We start from the raw sequence: 17897 nt of genomic DNA on the forward strand, positions 1-17897 counted from the left end.
GGTAATTTTTCTTATTCCCTTCTCCCCAATGTAAAAAGTAAAAATTTTGAAATTTTTTGGGTTTTATTTGGGATATTTTCACACAAACAGAGAGCGGATAAGGTATGATCTTGACACAACTTTTGCCATATATAATTCGTATACTCCATGTTTTACCCTCGCATCCTCTAACTTGTGTTGGCCTTACTAATTACTAACCTCCACTTTGGGGAATTTCGGACAGTTGAAAAACTCTAAATTAACATTCAAATACAACCAATTTTAGTTCATTTGGATCATGGTGGAGAAATTTAAGAACCCCAAAGATTACTTGATAAGAAATTTCAACTCTAATTTTGAAATCTCCCTCAGTTCAAATTCGATTTTGTAGCATAAGTTAAATTGAGAGAAATTTCCAAGCTTTTTAAGATGGCAACTCATTCACTCTAACTGGATGGTCGAAAATTTGTTCAAACTTGGATAAATTTGTTCAACCTTGGTCAAATCAGACTTGACCCAACATTTTTTTACAAATTTATGAAACTCTTTAAGCATATGTTTAATTGAGGTAAACAAGATTCATCAATTTGATTTCCAATGCTTCAATTACAGTTTAGGATACAACAATAATTTTCGAATACCTGGGCATCATTAAATAACTATTTATTTTTTAAAAAATTATGGAGCAAAATATGATGTCGACAAGTTTATCACATAATTTATACCAAAAAATTATGCATCTTTTTCATGAATTCTTGTGCTCAAAGTTTTTTTCCCAACCACTTGTGTAAACCAAAGAGTGTTGGTTAAAACAAGGATGTAAGATGTTCTTATTACTCAAAACATTTATTAAAAAGTATTTAATTCAACTTCCAATTCCTCTCTTATTTAAGAAATTATACGGTCCTCATAGTGGCCTTACTTATAACTCCAAACGGTGAAAAAAAACTCTAAATCAACATTCAAATACAACCAACTTCCTGCACCATTTTAAGTGGAGACTCCAAATGTGACTTGGAATTATGTTGTTTTCATCGTCTTCTTCCTCTTCTTTTTTTCCTTTTTTTTTTCCTTTCTATTTATTAAAATCGATTACTAAATTGATTTATAGACGTAACTTGATGACTAAAGCTTGTGACTTTTTGACAGAAATATATGTTTGGTCTCAAAAATTTGAGTCAAATTCTATTTTAAGCCAAAATTTGAAAAGTTTTTATCATCTAAAATCCATTGAATTTTGAAAATTTTGGATTTTTTTAAAATAAGGACAAAGCTATAGAACAAACTAACTTGATACATTTACAATTAATCTTTCAAAGGGCCTTAAATAGAACCCAGTCCATATTATAGGGATTTATAGTATATCACTATATCTTCACCTAGTCTCTTTGTATATAACTTGTGGTTGTGGTATTATAAATCTATCCTAAAAAAAAAAAAAAAACTTGTGGTATTATAAGAATGCATGGTTCTTCCAAAAATCCCAGCATTCTTCCTGCAATTGCATTGGTGAGTATGTGCTAAATATGGTCCTGAGATGGTAGTTGCACAGTCATTAGAGGAGATTCTGGAGAAGGGGATTTCTGTAGTTAACTTAAACTGATATCAGTGGAGATACTTTCCTCAACACAAATTAATAATGCTTGAAAACAGCCCGCCAATTAATAAATTACTTAAAGGTTCATGCATGCTTGCCAAGCATGTTCTATTCAGCTATTTGGTATACGCATGTATTCTCCAAAATACATGAAACATTATTACATGATATGTTCATACTTCATACACACCTTATTACAATCTATGATTCACTTTTTTTATTTTTTTTATTTGCAGTGTACTAGGAGGAAAGCTAGTGCACTAAAGCACTAAGAGAAGGGCAAATGGACTAAGATGAAAGTTTGTGCAATTGACTTTAGTATAGTAAGTAATCTATATTGAATATTTGTAAACTTGTTTAATGAAATTGATGATGCTTGATATTTTGGTGGGTTGTTGAATTGGAGCAAGTAGGTGGTTTGCATAGCGTTATGTGATGGTCTAAGTTGATAATGGAATTGTTCATTGCATTTTGTGTGTGTGTATATATATATATTTTAGGTATTGTAGTATAATGTTTAGTGACAAAAAATTCCATTGCCTATCATTTATTTATTAAAAAAAATTAGACATGTTAGTGATGAAAATTTTTGTCACCAGAACATTAAATGAAACAAGAGAAAGACAAGAAGAGGAAGCCTGCACCATAACATAAACAACAATGGACAACATTGTTATCACAATAACTCCTTTCATGATCTTTCTAACCATTGCATCGCTCTCCCTTTTAGAAATATATTTTGTTGTTTGGAACTTGATTATGAAACCGCAATTTATAGAATTTGAAACCTTAATGATGCAATATTTACTAGAAAATTTAAAGTTGTATATATTTTGATTGAAAACTTTATTCAACCTTCAAATGAACTAAACCAAGATGGATTGAATTGGACCAAAATGATGAACTTAATTAGACTGAAATCAACCAAAACAGACCGAGCGAACCAAAATGAACCAAAGTAAACCAAATTGGACCGAATGCCGAACCGTCTATATTGCTTTATATAGTGACTATAAACATGGATGGCCAAAAGATTTCGTAGAACTGTAACGAATGTTGGAAAGGGTTATGCAACTTATACAATGCTGAAATGACAACACCAGAAGTTTCTATAGTCACTCTCTCACCAAAGGTATTGGTGTTCGGAATGAAGAATGAGAAGCAGTCATACAATATTACCATAGGTTATAGAGGGAATGAGAAGAGGGAAGTTTAATTTGGTGCCCTTGTTTGGGTTGAGGAAAATGGAAAGCATGAAGTTAGGAGTCCGATTGTGGTATCACCTATGTTGAATTTCTGAGTTCATGGTTTGTTGTCTCAGAATTATCATATACATGTATTTATGTTCGTATCATGTGCTTATGTACTGTATACAGTACTATACACAAATACATAAATATCTAAGCTAAATTACCATATTCATCCTCCAACTTTAATCCCTGTGTATTACCCTGCATATATTGAGTTACATCTAAAGCAATATATTAGTTTGCCAAGGGAATCTCCTTGCAACCAAATTTCGGTGGTGGATCTAGTTAAAGCTCCTAGAGCTAAAACATGTTCACTTTCTTTTTTCACCAACTAAAAGACACCCTCTTAATGTGTTTTGCTTATTTCCAATAATTCATGGGAGATGTGGATTGATTTTATAATTTAAGGGGAAATTGAAGTTAGTTCAATAATTAAGGGGAGAAAAGTGTAATTAATTTAATTTTAGTGGGTTTTACTTAGCTTAACTCATAAAGTCTCTTGTCATTAAATAAAAGATCTAGGATTCGATCCTTGGTTATACCAAAATTAATCAGTGTCTTAGACACCTGATGATAATCAACAATTATTATGGAATGGATGTCATAATAGTAGTAACCGGTGATGTGGCATGACCGATATGGAATTAAAAACTTGAGTTTACTAAACTTGTGGGCTTGCATAGAACTTAATTTTGGTGAAATTGTGTTTTTAGAGGTTTCTGTTTGGGAATTGTTTAATTCTAGCAACTTATTTACAGAAATGAGACAAAAAGCTCAAAGTTACCTTATTTTCAAAAAACTAAAAATAAAATTATTTGAAATAAAACCAAAACAAAAACTAAGGTGGACTCATAATTAGCATATAAAATAAGCAAAAAAAAAAAAAAAAAAACATACACACACAAATACATAATTCATATAACTTGCTAATAACTATAAGAGTAAATTACGTATTTGATTCCTATTTTTTATACCATATTTTAATTTGATCCCTAATATTTTAATTGTATCAATTTGTCCCTAACTTTTCAACGATATATCAATTTAGTCTTTACTGTTATCTTTTAGATGAAAATTGTTGATGTAACAAACGACCAAAATAAAAAATTAGTTTCTATTGATGTGGCAATAAACCAATTTTTTTATTTTGACCATTTGTTATATCAGCAATTTTCATTCAAAAAATAACAACATCAACTAAATTGACACAATACTAAATTGTTAGAGACTAAATCAATATAATTGAAATGATAGGACCCAAATGAAATATGGTTACCTTAAATATAATTTGGAAAAAGCTAGTATTATTTAGAAAAAAAGGCCCATCAATTCAAACCTCTCACTCTGTCTCTCTCTCCTCACTCTTGCTCAAACGTTGCATGGGAAAATAATGGGAGTGATAGAAAACGGTACCGTATCAGGCGAATTACCAAGCAACGAAGCATTCGCGGTACACTATCCGGGCTACCCTTCCTCCACCTCCCGCGCTGTCGACTCTCTCGGCGGCGCCCAAGCCCTCCTCAAGGCACGCACTTCGCCTTCCAACAAACTGGAGCTCCGTTTCCGACCCGACGACCCGTATTCGCACCCGGCGTTCGGTGAGCTCCGTCCCTGTAACAACAACTTCCTTCTCAAAATCTCCAAAACTCAATCAATCGAACGAAATTCCGATGCCGAACTAGCCGCCGACATTGTCGCTCGAGTCCCTCAGGCTTATCACTTCGAAGGTTTTGCACTTAGCTCCTTTTTCAATTTTCAATTTGGACTTTAAATTTACGAATCATTCCCTCTAATTTTAACTTGTTTGCATTTTCGTCCCTAAAGTTTTCACTTTTTTCATTTCAGTAATTTGTATGACCATCTGGATGATTTTTTGAATTGCTGAAAGTTGGATTATTTACCAATTTGGACTTGAAATTTAGGCTAAATTAATAATCATGCGCCATACTTTTGACTTGTTTTCATTTTCATCCCTAAGGTTTCGTTTTTTGTTTCATTTTAGTCCTTTGAATTACATCTGTTTTACTGCTTCGTTGAATTGCTGAAAGATGGATTATTTACCAATTTGGACTTAAAATTTAGACTAAATTACTAATCATGGCCTCTAATTTTGACCTGTTTTCATTTTCATCCCTAAAGTTTCGTTTTTTTGTTCATTTCATTCCTTTGAATTACATCTGTTTTGTTAGTAAGAGTTTGGATTATTTACCGCTTTGTTGAATTTCTGAAAGTTGGATTATTTAACAATTTGGACTTGAAATTTAGGCTAAATTACTCATCATGCCCTCTAATTTTGACTTGTTTTCATTTATGTCCCTAAAAGTTTTCACATTTTTCATTTCGGTACTTTGTATTACCTCTGTTTTCTGTGGTATTCTAACATTGTCGTGCGCGCGCTTGTGTGAAGGAATGGTAGACTACCAGCATGTTGTGGCCGTTCATGCAGATGTTGCTCGAAGGAAAAAGAGAAATTGGGCAGAAGTGGAGGAGCCACATTTTGGTGAAGTCATATGTTTCATTATCTATACCACTTTGAACGTGCTATAAAACTGAGAGAAGAGACAAATGCATATTTTCTATGTCAATAACTGCTTTTATTTAGTCCCTTAATTTAGCTGGGGTTAGCTCAGGTAGTCAAAGGTATTAGTAAATACAAGTGCAAGTATGTTACAATAGGAAGTTGAGCCCAAGCAGACCTACGCCTAATATCATAACAGAACATACAAATTAAAGTGCTTCTTGATCTATAACTTGCGTGCGCTTTTTTTTTTTTTTTGAAGATAAGGGTGGACTGATGGATGTGGATCATGAGGATGTGATGATTCTGTTGCCCCCGCTTTTTTCACCAAAGGATGTGCCAGAGAATATAGTGTAAGATATTGTGGATTTTCTTCTCTGGTTATGTCCAATCCTTTTCTTGTATTTATCATAAGAAATTTGTGTAATGGTTGTTATTCTTTTTACTTTTTCTTTTTTAATGGTGCCCATGTCACTTTTCTTGTTTTAGACAAAGAAACTTATATAACACATACTGCAGAAAAAAATACATAGGCAAGCATTAATGTAATGCAACTTATCTCTGAGGATACCTAAGCTTCCCTTACCCAAGGATAGTGAGGGATCCTGAAATGTTCAGGGACAATTTTTTCTTTCCACATCATTTATGCAAATCCGAGTATTTGAGGTTAAATTTTCATTAGAATTTTAAAAATTCTCTAAAATTCCATCGAATAAAATCCTCCAACTAACTTGTTGATTGTGTTCATTTTTTGAACTGGTTTTTATTGGCCTAATTATGTTTCAGGTTAAGACCGCCACCCACGCTGAGTTCTAAAACAAAACAAGATGAATTTGCAGAACAATGTTGGAAGGTGAAATTTCTTTGTTGAATACAGTAACAATTATTTAGACATTAATTTTATTTATTTAATACACCAGCTAGTCCAAAATTGATTTTATGATTTTGAACATCTATAAAGTTATAAACTTCTATTAATTGATTCTCTTACCTTCTAATCGAACAAATTCAACTTGAAATTGAAATTCAGTCACTTAGGTGTCATAGATACTCCTGATAAGCTGATACAAAATTTTGACGAATCAAAGTGTATTAAAGCTACCTCTGCTCTAGCTCAAACAACTTTTTGCCTCTACTATGGGCAAGTGTAGTTTCCTAGAGATTTTTGTGCCTTTGGGTGGTCTGTGTGATCTCTTATTAATATCATTAATTTGCAGATCAAGCTTAGGTAAATGCTTGCCAAGCTTTAGGCAAGCCCACTTGTGTACCCACTGTTAGGCTTTATTGTTGCTAATATCACTTCTTTCTTTCTGTCCAGTGCCTTATAGTTCAACTGACACTTCCTGGTGTTTCCAACAAAGATGTCTAGGATTCAAATTTACCATCTCCCAACTATTGAAATTTATAATAAATAATACATAAAAAAAAAAAAAACTTCTTTCTGCCTTGTTTTTTATTTTACAATTTATAATATGAATATGAATGTAATTTAGTTGTTCCTCTCGAGATTTTTATGTTGTTTAGGACTTGTATTGTGTCTCATTCCAAATGTCCTATGAATCATTTTAGTTTGCCTAATTTTCAACTCTCTTTATTGTATGTATTAGTAGATATTTAAGGGAGTATAACTGTTAAAATGACACTTTTTTTTTTTTTTATATATCTTGTTCTGTGCAGATGGATATGGAGCCAGTTCTTGCAATTGATTTTAACATAAAAGATATCCTTCCTGTAACTTCTATTAAACTAAGTTTCTATGTAGACCTTTACTTTAGATATTTTTTTTTGATAAGTAAGAATGTTATATAAACGAAAGGCTACTCTATGCATAAAAAACATAGAGCAAACCCAGAAAGTACAAGGAGGAAACAACGAAAAAGCAAAAAAGAAAACCAAACCACAAATTAATTACAAAGAGAGAGAGAGATAATGAAAGAAGGGAGAGAATCACTAGTCGTGAGTCCCCAAGCCCGAGACCAATCAAAAAGAGTCCCACTGAAAGAAGCCAGCATCTGATCACCGGAGCTAATCAAATTCTCAAAAGTCCGCCGATTCCGTTCCTTCCAAATTCATCCTTGTAGAGTTCATTGTTATATTTTTTTCTACTAGTAAATTTAGTTAGGACTTAGGTTTATTAACCATATAGGACAAATATGTGATACAGATCTACCTATATGCATATAATATGGTTATAATTTTTTTATAGAAGTTAATCATGCAACCATCCTTAGTATGATAGAAAAAGAGGCCTTAGTTGTGTTGAGGGGTCAAAGCCTAGTCATAAATCCTTCCTAAGTTCCCCTAAAATAATATTCCATTAAAGCCAGGTAAAGGCGCATCCTAAAGCCTTTTTTTTTTTTTGGGGGGGGGGGGGTGTGGGGTGGGGTGGTTGTGGAAGACCAAAAAACTATTCTAAAATTAAAAAATTATTATTATTATTATTAGTACACAAAAAAATCATTTGTAAGGAAAAATGAAGCTCCACATGGGAATATTTACTTGGGCTTTTTGAGGCTTACCTTTATAGAAACTTCTTATTAGACTCAGCTGTTATTGGGTAGAACCTTACCTAACTAATCTATGTTTCTTGGAAGCTCACTCTGTCAATTGTGACTTAGTCTCAGTCTCACTAGAAAATCTTTATTATTATCCTTTCCCCTGTAAATTAAACTTTTTTGATGTCATCTAAGTTGTTGATAGCTCATAGCTCAGAAAATATTTTGTAAAGCATAAGTGGAAATTAAGTGAGAAGATATTTTGACCAACCTAAAGTTCCATGTGGCAGATACATCCATTTTGACATAAGATCTAACTAACTAATTATTTGTGGGAACTTTAGATATATGATTACTCTTTTTTATGCTGCCTGCATAAGTTGGATGATAAGAAACTTGTGCACTCTTTTGTCTTAACCAAGTTCGCCTTTTTTTTTAAACTTATTAAAATAAAATAAAAAAGTTTCTACAGTACAATTTTGTAAGCTTAGAGGTCATGCACATCACTGTTCTACATCTATTTTGGGCCCTTTCAAAGAATGTAGTGTTTTTTTTGTGCAATGTGATCATGTTATTCATGTGTGATCAAATGCACTCTTTTTTTTTTTTTTTTTTTTTTTGTCAGTTGTGGATGCGTTTGAGATGGTTTATATATTGGAGGCAATCCTTCCTAGATGTTTGTGAGGCCACTGTTGACTGATATGCATTTCTTTCAATGATTTTAGAACTCCAACAAGGTTGCTGACTTTTAAACTAAAGGCTCATGTGATTCTCTTAGCAGTCAGTTTTAGTAAATTTCATTACCATTTTATCTAATAATCTACAACGCTGTGAGTTCTTTCTGTTAGTATTGTTGTCAGTTAAGAGAAGTGCCAGTAAAAGGTATAACTGTTACTGAATAAAACATGAGAAATTTCAAAATGAGCATTGCACAATGTTATTTGTTTTGTCCATGTTGCACTTAACATTCATACAGATTCCTAAGAAAGTAAATTGGGAGGAATATGTAACCCAAGGCTCAAATCAATGGGAGTGGCAAATGTTTCTTACTAATCTCTTTGACGAGCGCCCTATATGGCCCAAGGAATCACTAAATGAACGTTTGCTTGATAAAGGCTTAAGTTTTACAATTGAGATGTTTAGAAGGTGTGTTTCTGCCCAAAAACTTGCCCATTTGTAGTTAAATTATTTTTTATTTGAATGTTTTGTGGAACTTGGATAAATCTGATATTTGCCAGTGGCCTTTGCACTTGTCTGATCTTGCAGGCATCTGTCTAGGATTGCATACTACTTTTCAAGCGGACCATTTCTCAGGTTTTGGATCAGAAAAGGATACGATCCTCGCAAAGATCCTAGTTCATGCATGTGAGAGTTCTTGAATGTCTGAACTTCTATTTCTAATCAATACTTAACGCATTTGTCACATCTTATCATATTTTCGGTTTTAGTATACCTCTTTTTGTTCCCTTGACTTGAATCAAATCTCTCTTTCTCATTGGTGCATTAATTACTTTCCTTTGCGCATGGACAAATCATGTCAAGTGACTTTTTCTCACCTTTACATCAGTAAGAGCCAATTGTATCTTTAAATGAATTTCTTCATCTTATACTTCAACGTATTAATTTTAATATTCTCATTTTAGCTACATTTATTTTATGAATATATTGTTTCTAAATAGTTCAGTATTCAATACCACAGAGCATAGTTGGTCTTATATTAGTCCTCTAAAATTTTCCCTTTAACTTAATAGGTATTCTATGATCACACAATGCTCCTACTTCTCTACTTCATTCACCATGCTCTTTTTCTATAATCTACATGTTTGCCAATTTCTCCATCCTTATGAATTATTAATCCATATATCAAAATAACTACCTTTAAGCATTTTTATGATCAAATATTACAACCCGTCAACCAGTTCATTTTTGTTTCTACTTTTTCTAAAATTACACACTCCATGTGCTTATTTAACTAAAGTCTTTAGATTCTAAAGCATTCCTCTAAATTTCTAAGTTGGTATTAACTCCCCATCTAGTTTTGTCTACTGAAATCAAATCATCTATAAAAAGTATATACATAATTTATTTATTTTGGTACCACAAGACTTCATCCTAAATCAATCCAGTAAGTTCATTCATATCCAGTGAAGAGATATAGACTTAGTGCTAATTCTTGATGTAAACTTATTATAATAAGAAACTCACTTGTGATGCCTTCACTTGTTCTCATTCTAGTAACATAAATATCATGCATATGTACATACATATACCTATACATGTTTTTAAACAAAACCCTTATTAGAATTAGAATGATTTTGAACCTTTACTACTTTGATGCTTATCTTCCTAGTATTTTTTTATGCAGATATCAAAGAATTGATTTTCGAGTACCACAACCATTACGGAGTTATTGTGATGCTATTACAGACAAAGGGTAAGTTCTTTTCAAAACCTAATCTAATTTTAATTTAATTTTATATTATATGTTATTCCTAAAGCAATCCAAATTAGCACCCCAATGCTCACCACAACAGCATGCGACCCCAAGTAGCAAACCAAGCCGATCCCCACTGCTTTGTGTATTGGGCACAAAAGTGTACTGTCCTGATATATACCACAAACCCAAATCTACCATGTTGCAGATTACCTTTGTGGGATGCAAGACAGAGAGAGAGAGGGGATTTAATAATTACTCGTGTAAAATTCTATGATTAAGATATATAATAATTGATCCTTTTTTGAAGCTGCATTCTCATAGTGTATTGGCCTGCACAGTGTGATACTTTATAGTATGCTGTCAATCATCAACAACTCTGAAAAGAAACTGCTTATAAAGCCAAACTCCCTACTAAACTTTTGTTAAAATAAAGAGGAAGAACACAGACAATATGTATTATACATACTTGGGGAAATATTGAAAACCAAGATCCTGTTTTCCTTAGGCGTCCTATAGTTGAGCATGTTGGTGACCTAATTGTTAATAGTTGCATCAAGTTTATAGTGTTATTAACTGGTTGAAGTTGGTAAAGAAATTCTTGTCTAAAAGATAACATCTGAATGACACTAAACAGTTGCCAATATGATTTATTTTATTGTTTTAACTTTTAGTAGGATCAACCCTGGTCCATATGGTATAACTTTTATTTTTTATTTTTTTTTCACAAGTGAATATTTCATTAATTTAAAGAAAATAGGCATAACCCATGTACACAGGATGTATACAACAGGTACACCAACATCAAGCAGTGAAAATACAAAGAGCTAAATGAAAACAAAGCCAAAGCATTTATCCACTCAAACAAAGCCTTGAGGAAATGTCTAGAAACATGTGCTAATTTTAATGGAGCTATGAGAGCAAAAAGGAATGTTATTATATTAAGGGCATTCTTTTATAGAGGGTTGGCTAAACCTAAATTTTGATGGTCAAAGAGAGTGATTTAGCATCTATGCATCAAAATTTTAATAGATTCTTCTAGTCGTCCTATATGTGCATAAATCAATTGGGTTAGAGATCTCCTGGTTCTGCTTTTAGAGCGTATGGATTTAAGAAATATATAAATCGTAGCTAGTTGGAGGGCTAAATAAGAAGCTTCTTTATTGAAGGTGGTGCAAAAATTGTTATTGAAAGCATTTTAGGTACACCAAGGGAGCTTTGTAAAATCATAATTATCATTCAGGATTGTAAAAGAATATTTTGTGATAATATCTTGGAGGTTAATATTTTGCATATCTACAGTGAAGGTAATAGAGTATCAAATTATTTAAGTAAGAGAATCATTGTAATTCTTTAGGCTTCTTTGTGTGTGTTATTATGTACATGTAGTCTTCTTTTAATAAAAATTTATTACTTATCGAAGAAAATTATTTGACTAAGAGTAAGTAGCAGAGTAAGAAATCCATCTTATTAGGGACAAAGGAGAGTTTACTTTCATGACTCTTATGCATGAATTTATGAGAATTATTTATGAAGAGTTAGTGGGTTATGCTTTTTTAATTTTGTTGATTTTGTATGCTTCATTATAGATATCTAGGACTCTGTTTATACACGCTTGATGTAAATTTAGACTCATGTAAGGTTCACTCGGTGATCTTAATTTTAGGGTTGTTTAGCAAACAATGGGTGGTTGAGATGGTAAAATAGAAGTTTAGAAGTAAAACTAGGTATCCATATGCTTAAACCATTGAAATGGAGAACAAATGCAGATATGAAAGGAGATGAAGAAGAATAAAAATAAGAAAATTGCAAAAAGAACTTGGCAACCTTGCCTTCAATGAACCAGATTATCCAGTTTCTCATAAATTGAACTGTAACAGCTGTGGAGTACAATAGAGCATATTTATTGATTCTGATTCCTTCGTCTTTTTTTTCTTGATAAGTGATAAAATATTTATTGAATTACAGAACGTACTTTATGCAGGTTGGGTGACTGTACAAAGTAATTACTCTGATTGTTTTTGTTGTTATTCATTTTACTAGGTTGAAGCATAGATGGGAGGACGTATGTGCGTTTCGAGTTTTTCCTTACAAGCTCCATACATCATTGCAGTTTTTTGAACTTGCTGATGATTACATTCAACAAGAGATAAGGAAGCCTTCAACACAGACAACTTGCACAGTGAGTTTCATGAAAGGTGCCAAGAAGGCCCCACATAAAAAATAAGCCAAATTTTGAATATTTTTTAGTCATGTTTTTCCCTGAACTCTGCTGGTTTCATCAAATCCATATCTTCTATCTAATCTGGGAGGGGTTTGAAATTAGCACTAAGCATGATATGAACCCAAGAATCAGCACCTGGGCTTGCTTGGAATCTGAACTAAGCACAGGAAGAAATCTCCCAACCCAATTTTATGAATTCATGATCAATTGCTTACAATAAGGAACTCTAGGCCCTTTAAAGAGTCTCCAAAATTGCATCAAATATGGAAAGAAATTCAAGTCCAAATGAGATTACATCATAAATTTAGATAAAATTCAAGTAAAAATCAAATCTTGCTAATAACATCAATCTGTGTCAATCAGCATTAATCATGACTGATCAGGTCCAACAAAATCAATTAGCATTAATGAGTCTAATTTGGTATCCACTCCATTTTGCTTAGTGTTGAGGCTTCGTTTAGCCTTTAATTTTGGTTTATCTGTTGTACACTTCATGTGTACATGGATGACACCCTTTTTGCTTTTTTAATAAATTTTACTTCTATAAATAAATAAAAAAGGTTTGTGTTGATGCTTATGGATAAATAAATTAACATTATTTCTTTTTTTGATAAGTAATAAATTAACGTTATTTCAGGTTACTGCAACTTTAAAATTGATTGTTGAAGGGTACTAAAACTTTAAATATCATGATCCTTATTTTTCTGAAATCAACCATAGGATTATGTGGTCACTTTTCATCCATACAATGAAACCTTTATTATTTGCCCTAAGACTAGAAGTTGATGGATAAAAGTTCTGATATATTTAGCCAGAGAATTTTAGTCTTGTGGGTTCATTTAGCAACCACTTAAGGTGACAACTACACCCTGTCTAGTGTATTTTGGACTAGGGAGTGGTGGTTACTGACTTATTGCTCAAGGAAATTCATTATGCTTTTGCTAACTGCTACCCATGTTGGCTTAAGCAGGGTTGATACTTTGGCTCCATTTATAGGTCCAAAGAAATGGAAAGCATGTTTTTTGACAAGGTTATCAGGCTGAGATTCTTTCATTATCTTCATCATGCTACTATAACTTTTACTAGTTACTGGGACAACGCTTTGTTTCAATCAATCAAAAAACTACATTTTGGTTGCACTAGGATTACATTAATTATAAAAGCAACTCAATCCAATTAAAAAAAATTCTATAAACACATAACCATGGGCAACAAAATTAAGCAAAAAAAAAGGGCCAGATTGGTGTCAAAAATTAGTCAACACACTCAAACACCGAAAATACTATGCTTGATAAATAAAAGTCACTACTTTGCCTGTTTTAGTGTTCATTGATCTTTGCTGGGTGTATTTTCATTAAAATATATACTTTGTTTGATCATTGCTACCCTGCCTATGGACTGCCTATTTTATTTTGCGAAGTTCATGAGAATTGTATCAGTGTCTTGTTTAAATTTAATATAATTATTTGATTATCATACTCTGCATTAATAATTCTTTCCAAATTTACTGTGCAGAACTTTTAAGAATTTGAAATAGCCTATTTATTATTATTTTTTTGATAAGTAATAAGAATATATTAAAAAGAAGAGGGGTGTCACCTGAGTATACAGGAAGTATACATCAAGGACAAATACAAATGAAGTGCATAAAGTACAAAAGTCCATGAAACCATGGATTGAAGAAAAAGAACGAAAACCAAACACTGTAACCCAATCCAGAAGAGTCTTAAGGAAGAATAGTTTAAGATCTGCAACTGATCTCTCTAAGTCCTCAAAATGCCGGTTATTCCTCTCCCTCCAAATGCACCACATCAAACAATGGGGCACAGCCATCCAAATAGCCAAATTCCGATGCCTCCCCAACTTTCCTTGCCAACAAGTCAACAGATCCACCACTATATATTATTTAAAGCCTACAAGCTTTGTGCAATTGCACAATTCTGAAATTCTCCAACTGTTTGAGCTAATAAGCTATATATGTTACTATTTTAATTATTTAAAATTTTTTGATTTAATAATCTTTTATGAGACTTCATTCTACTTTATATTTAACAATGTGCGCTTTACTTCAATTAGATGTGCTCTTCTGCTTTATGCTTTGTGCTTAGGTTCTAAAGAGGTCTTAGTGCTAAAGTGTGCTTGGTGCTTTTAACATCATTGTGACACATCATGTCTGGCCAATGCTAATTGTAAAACCCCTTAATAATAATTCTTATAATCATAATCCATATCTTTCCCTCAAACTTAATAAGATGCCTAAGTTACAGGGAATTACAAAACTGTTTTTGAAGGTGGGAATTTGGATAGAGGTAGAGGCTGCTGGCTTGGTTCTGTGGATTTGTATATATTTTAAATATGAGACAGATAGGCTGAGTATATTATAAATATGATGCCTGATTTTGCAAGGTTTAATTTGACCTAAAGCCTATAGTGGCAAGAATCATTAGCTGTTTCTGTTGCTACCAGGGTTTTTTAAAGCAAGTTGCTGGATTTTTCATTTAAAATGCCATGGACATAACTTAGTGTATCTAGTAACAGTCTTTCCAGTAAGAAATTCTGTGTTTCTGTCATGGAATAAGTTGGTTAGAGATACTGACCTTTTATTAGCACAAGTCCTAAATATTTTGGTGAAAAATTATCAAATTGAATAATACAATTTCTTCTTACTTCCATACAGTTAATTTAGTGATGGTAATCCTGGTATCTTTTTGTTTTAATGTATGCCTACAATCTACATATAGTGTAGTATTTGAATGTGCAAGCTATATACTCAGTTTTAGTTGGATCATGTTTAACTTATTAGTTATTATTTACATCTGCAGTTTGGAGCAGGATGGTTCTCAGAGCACATGCTTGATTGCTTAAGACAACGTGTTAAGGTGAGGTTTTTATCAGTCTTCCCCCAAGCTGGTGCAGAAAACTTACTTAAAGCTGCTTCTGAAAAGTTTGAAAAGTTAAAGAAGGAATGCAACAAAGACGCCTTAAAGCTTCATGAAGAGCACCAACAAGCCAATACAGGTACCACTTGCTGACTAAACTCAAGGACTCCTCAACTATTTAATTTTTGTTTGGTTATAATGATTATAATGTGAAGTCATCCTTATTAGGCATAAGGGCAAAAGCCCATTTTACAAGAGCAATACTATGAGCTCAACAGGGAATAGGGTAAACCCCACAAAATTTAAGCGTACCCTATATTAATTTGTCTAATGTCCATCTCAAACTCAAGTCTACTATCATAAACTATGAGTTCGGAAAGAGTGCTAAAAAGGATGAGAAAAGATCCCAAAGCAAGGCATGCAATCCTGCCCCGAACAACACCACCCCCCCAAAAAAAAAAAAAAATAAATAAATAAAGAAAAAGAAATCCCAAATTTGCAGGAAGCCAGATCACGTTAAAAAGACATCTATAACTCATTTGACTTCAATCCACACTTTATGATTGTTGGGTAAGAAATACCAAAAATTCAGATTACCCATGGACACCTCCAGATAGACGGCAAATGAGTTAAAAAGTAGGTTTCTGAACTCTAAATGTGAACATTGTAGTATCAGTTTGATCAACAGGATATAAAGCAAAATTATTATGGTGAGAAGGTTTATCACCTGAAAATCGGAGAAACTATTTTTAAATTGTCGATGTCCTTTTCCATCATTCCACTCTCTATACTGTTCACAAATGGCTGGAAAAGTCATCAAATCAATGAACTACAATAACAAATAAACAGTCCTGTCAGTCTGACATCTAAAGCACAGATATCTATTAGTTTATCTTTTATTTAGTCCCATCCTCCTTGGTAAATTTTGTTGAAATCTTGTCAATATTATGAGAATTTTTTTAAATTATTACTTTTATTATAAACTATTTTTTTACCAATTTAAAATCAATAATAATAATCCTTACAAGCATAAGTCCTGTACGCATGGATCATTGCTTTATTATAGGCAAATGATGGTGGAAAATTATCCCATGTTTCTGTCTGCGTGGAATTGTTGTGTTGAAATATCAGTTGAATAGTGATGCTTTCTTTGTTATTCCATATAGACTATATGTGCTTCTTTCCATAGCATGTATATTACTTCACCTCTTTACCCTACCTTCTCTTCTGTCTTCTTTGTCACCTCATATCTACTTATGATCTTATTCTCTTACACTGAAACTTGCTGAACTAATATTAGGGTTCATTCCCTAAATTCCTATCATAGTATTTTCCACATAATTCTCATATTCCAAATGGTTGTCAATACTTTTTACACTCCTATTAGTTTACTGTGGTTCCTGTGGTTTTTGTAACTCTCCAATTTTGAACGTATGAGAGAGAGAGATTGCAAGAATCTATATTTTCTTGCACACTCATTTAATTTTGTAATTTGAAAGAGTACTAATTAAATTTAATGATGTAGAACCTACGGGCGATGAAGATAACGTGGAACCCAATAATGTTGAAGATGATGAGGAGGATGAAGTTGACAATGCTGAAGATGAATTGGATGGATATGACGCACTTGATCTGGTACTGACTTCTCTATTAACTGAATTTACATTTTGCTGGATTTTCTGTACATATATAATCAATGTTGTCTTAATTTCTTACGTGCCTTTTTTTTGTGTTTATTAATTCTTTACATTTAACTGAATTATTAATTCTTTATTATTGTGTTAATCAATGCTTTCTTGTTTCTAGGCTGAAAAGGACGGTGAAATATCTCTGCAGACACAATCATGTATCCTTTTTTACCATTTCGATAACGTTCTTTTGTTTAAGCCTCTATTTTTAGCACAAGAATTAATAATTCAGCCCTCAGTCATGTTTTACGTACCTTGGAAAAAAATGAAAAATAAAAAATAAAATAAAATCAACTAAACAAAATTTCAGTTTGACAGAGTAGTAGTACTATGCCAAAAGGCAATTCTATTGCAATGCAACAGTGGAGATGCAAGAAGAATTTTCTCATTTATAAAGAATCCATGAAGATAACGTTGCCCTACCTTGTCAAGAAAAATTATTGAGACCAATCGGTGCTAACTGTTGTGGAAATTTGTTTAGATTTGTTGTCACCATTGGCTTTCCTATACATTGCCTAGATCTAAACATGGAGAACATATCGAGAACCCATTTGCAGGAGCTTTTTGATAGTTTTCCATCCACAGAAGCAGGTGATAATAATATAAATGACGCTAATTCAAGTGATGAAGAATATCAGATATATGAACCTGATAGTGATGGCAACTACTCTGATGACGATGACTGCTAATGTTCCTAGTTTTAGAAGTTATGTACAGAGGTTTGTTCGTATGGCATTCTTCTTCAATGCATCTTTCAACTACTGTAGACTATATTTCTTACCTCAAGTATTGCAATATTCACAAATAATCATAACATAAACATAATGGGGGAA

General features: G+C 32.6%; 1 protein-coding gene across 1 annotated transcript; it reads left to right on the top strand.

The window, feature by feature from the left end:
- Nucleotides 1-4152: 4152 nt before the first annotated feature.
- Nucleotides 4153-17897, top strand: LOC115964706 (general transcription factor 3C polypeptide 5-like). Its single transcript, XM_031083967.1, has 13 exons — nt 4153-4553; nt 5234-5326; nt 5607-5697; nt 6131-6197; nt 7022-7064; nt 8814-8985; nt 9106-9204; nt 10205-10273; nt 12317-12455; nt 15320-15515; nt 16902-17011; nt 17183-17222; nt 17584-17897. The coding sequence occupies exons 1-13, from the start codon at nt 4217-4219 to the stop codon at nt 17751-17753; spliced, it is 1626 nt and encodes a 541-aa protein (XP_030939827.1). The 5' UTR covers nt 4153-4216; the 3' UTR covers nt 17754-17897.

Source organism: Quercus lobata, chromosome 10 (assembly GCF_001633185.2).
Source record: "Quercus lobata isolate SW786 chromosome 10, ValleyOak3.0 Primary Assembly, whole genome shotgun sequence".
Taxonomy (NCBI): Eukaryota; Viridiplantae; Streptophyta; class Magnoliopsida; order Fagales; family Fagaceae; genus Quercus; species Quercus lobata.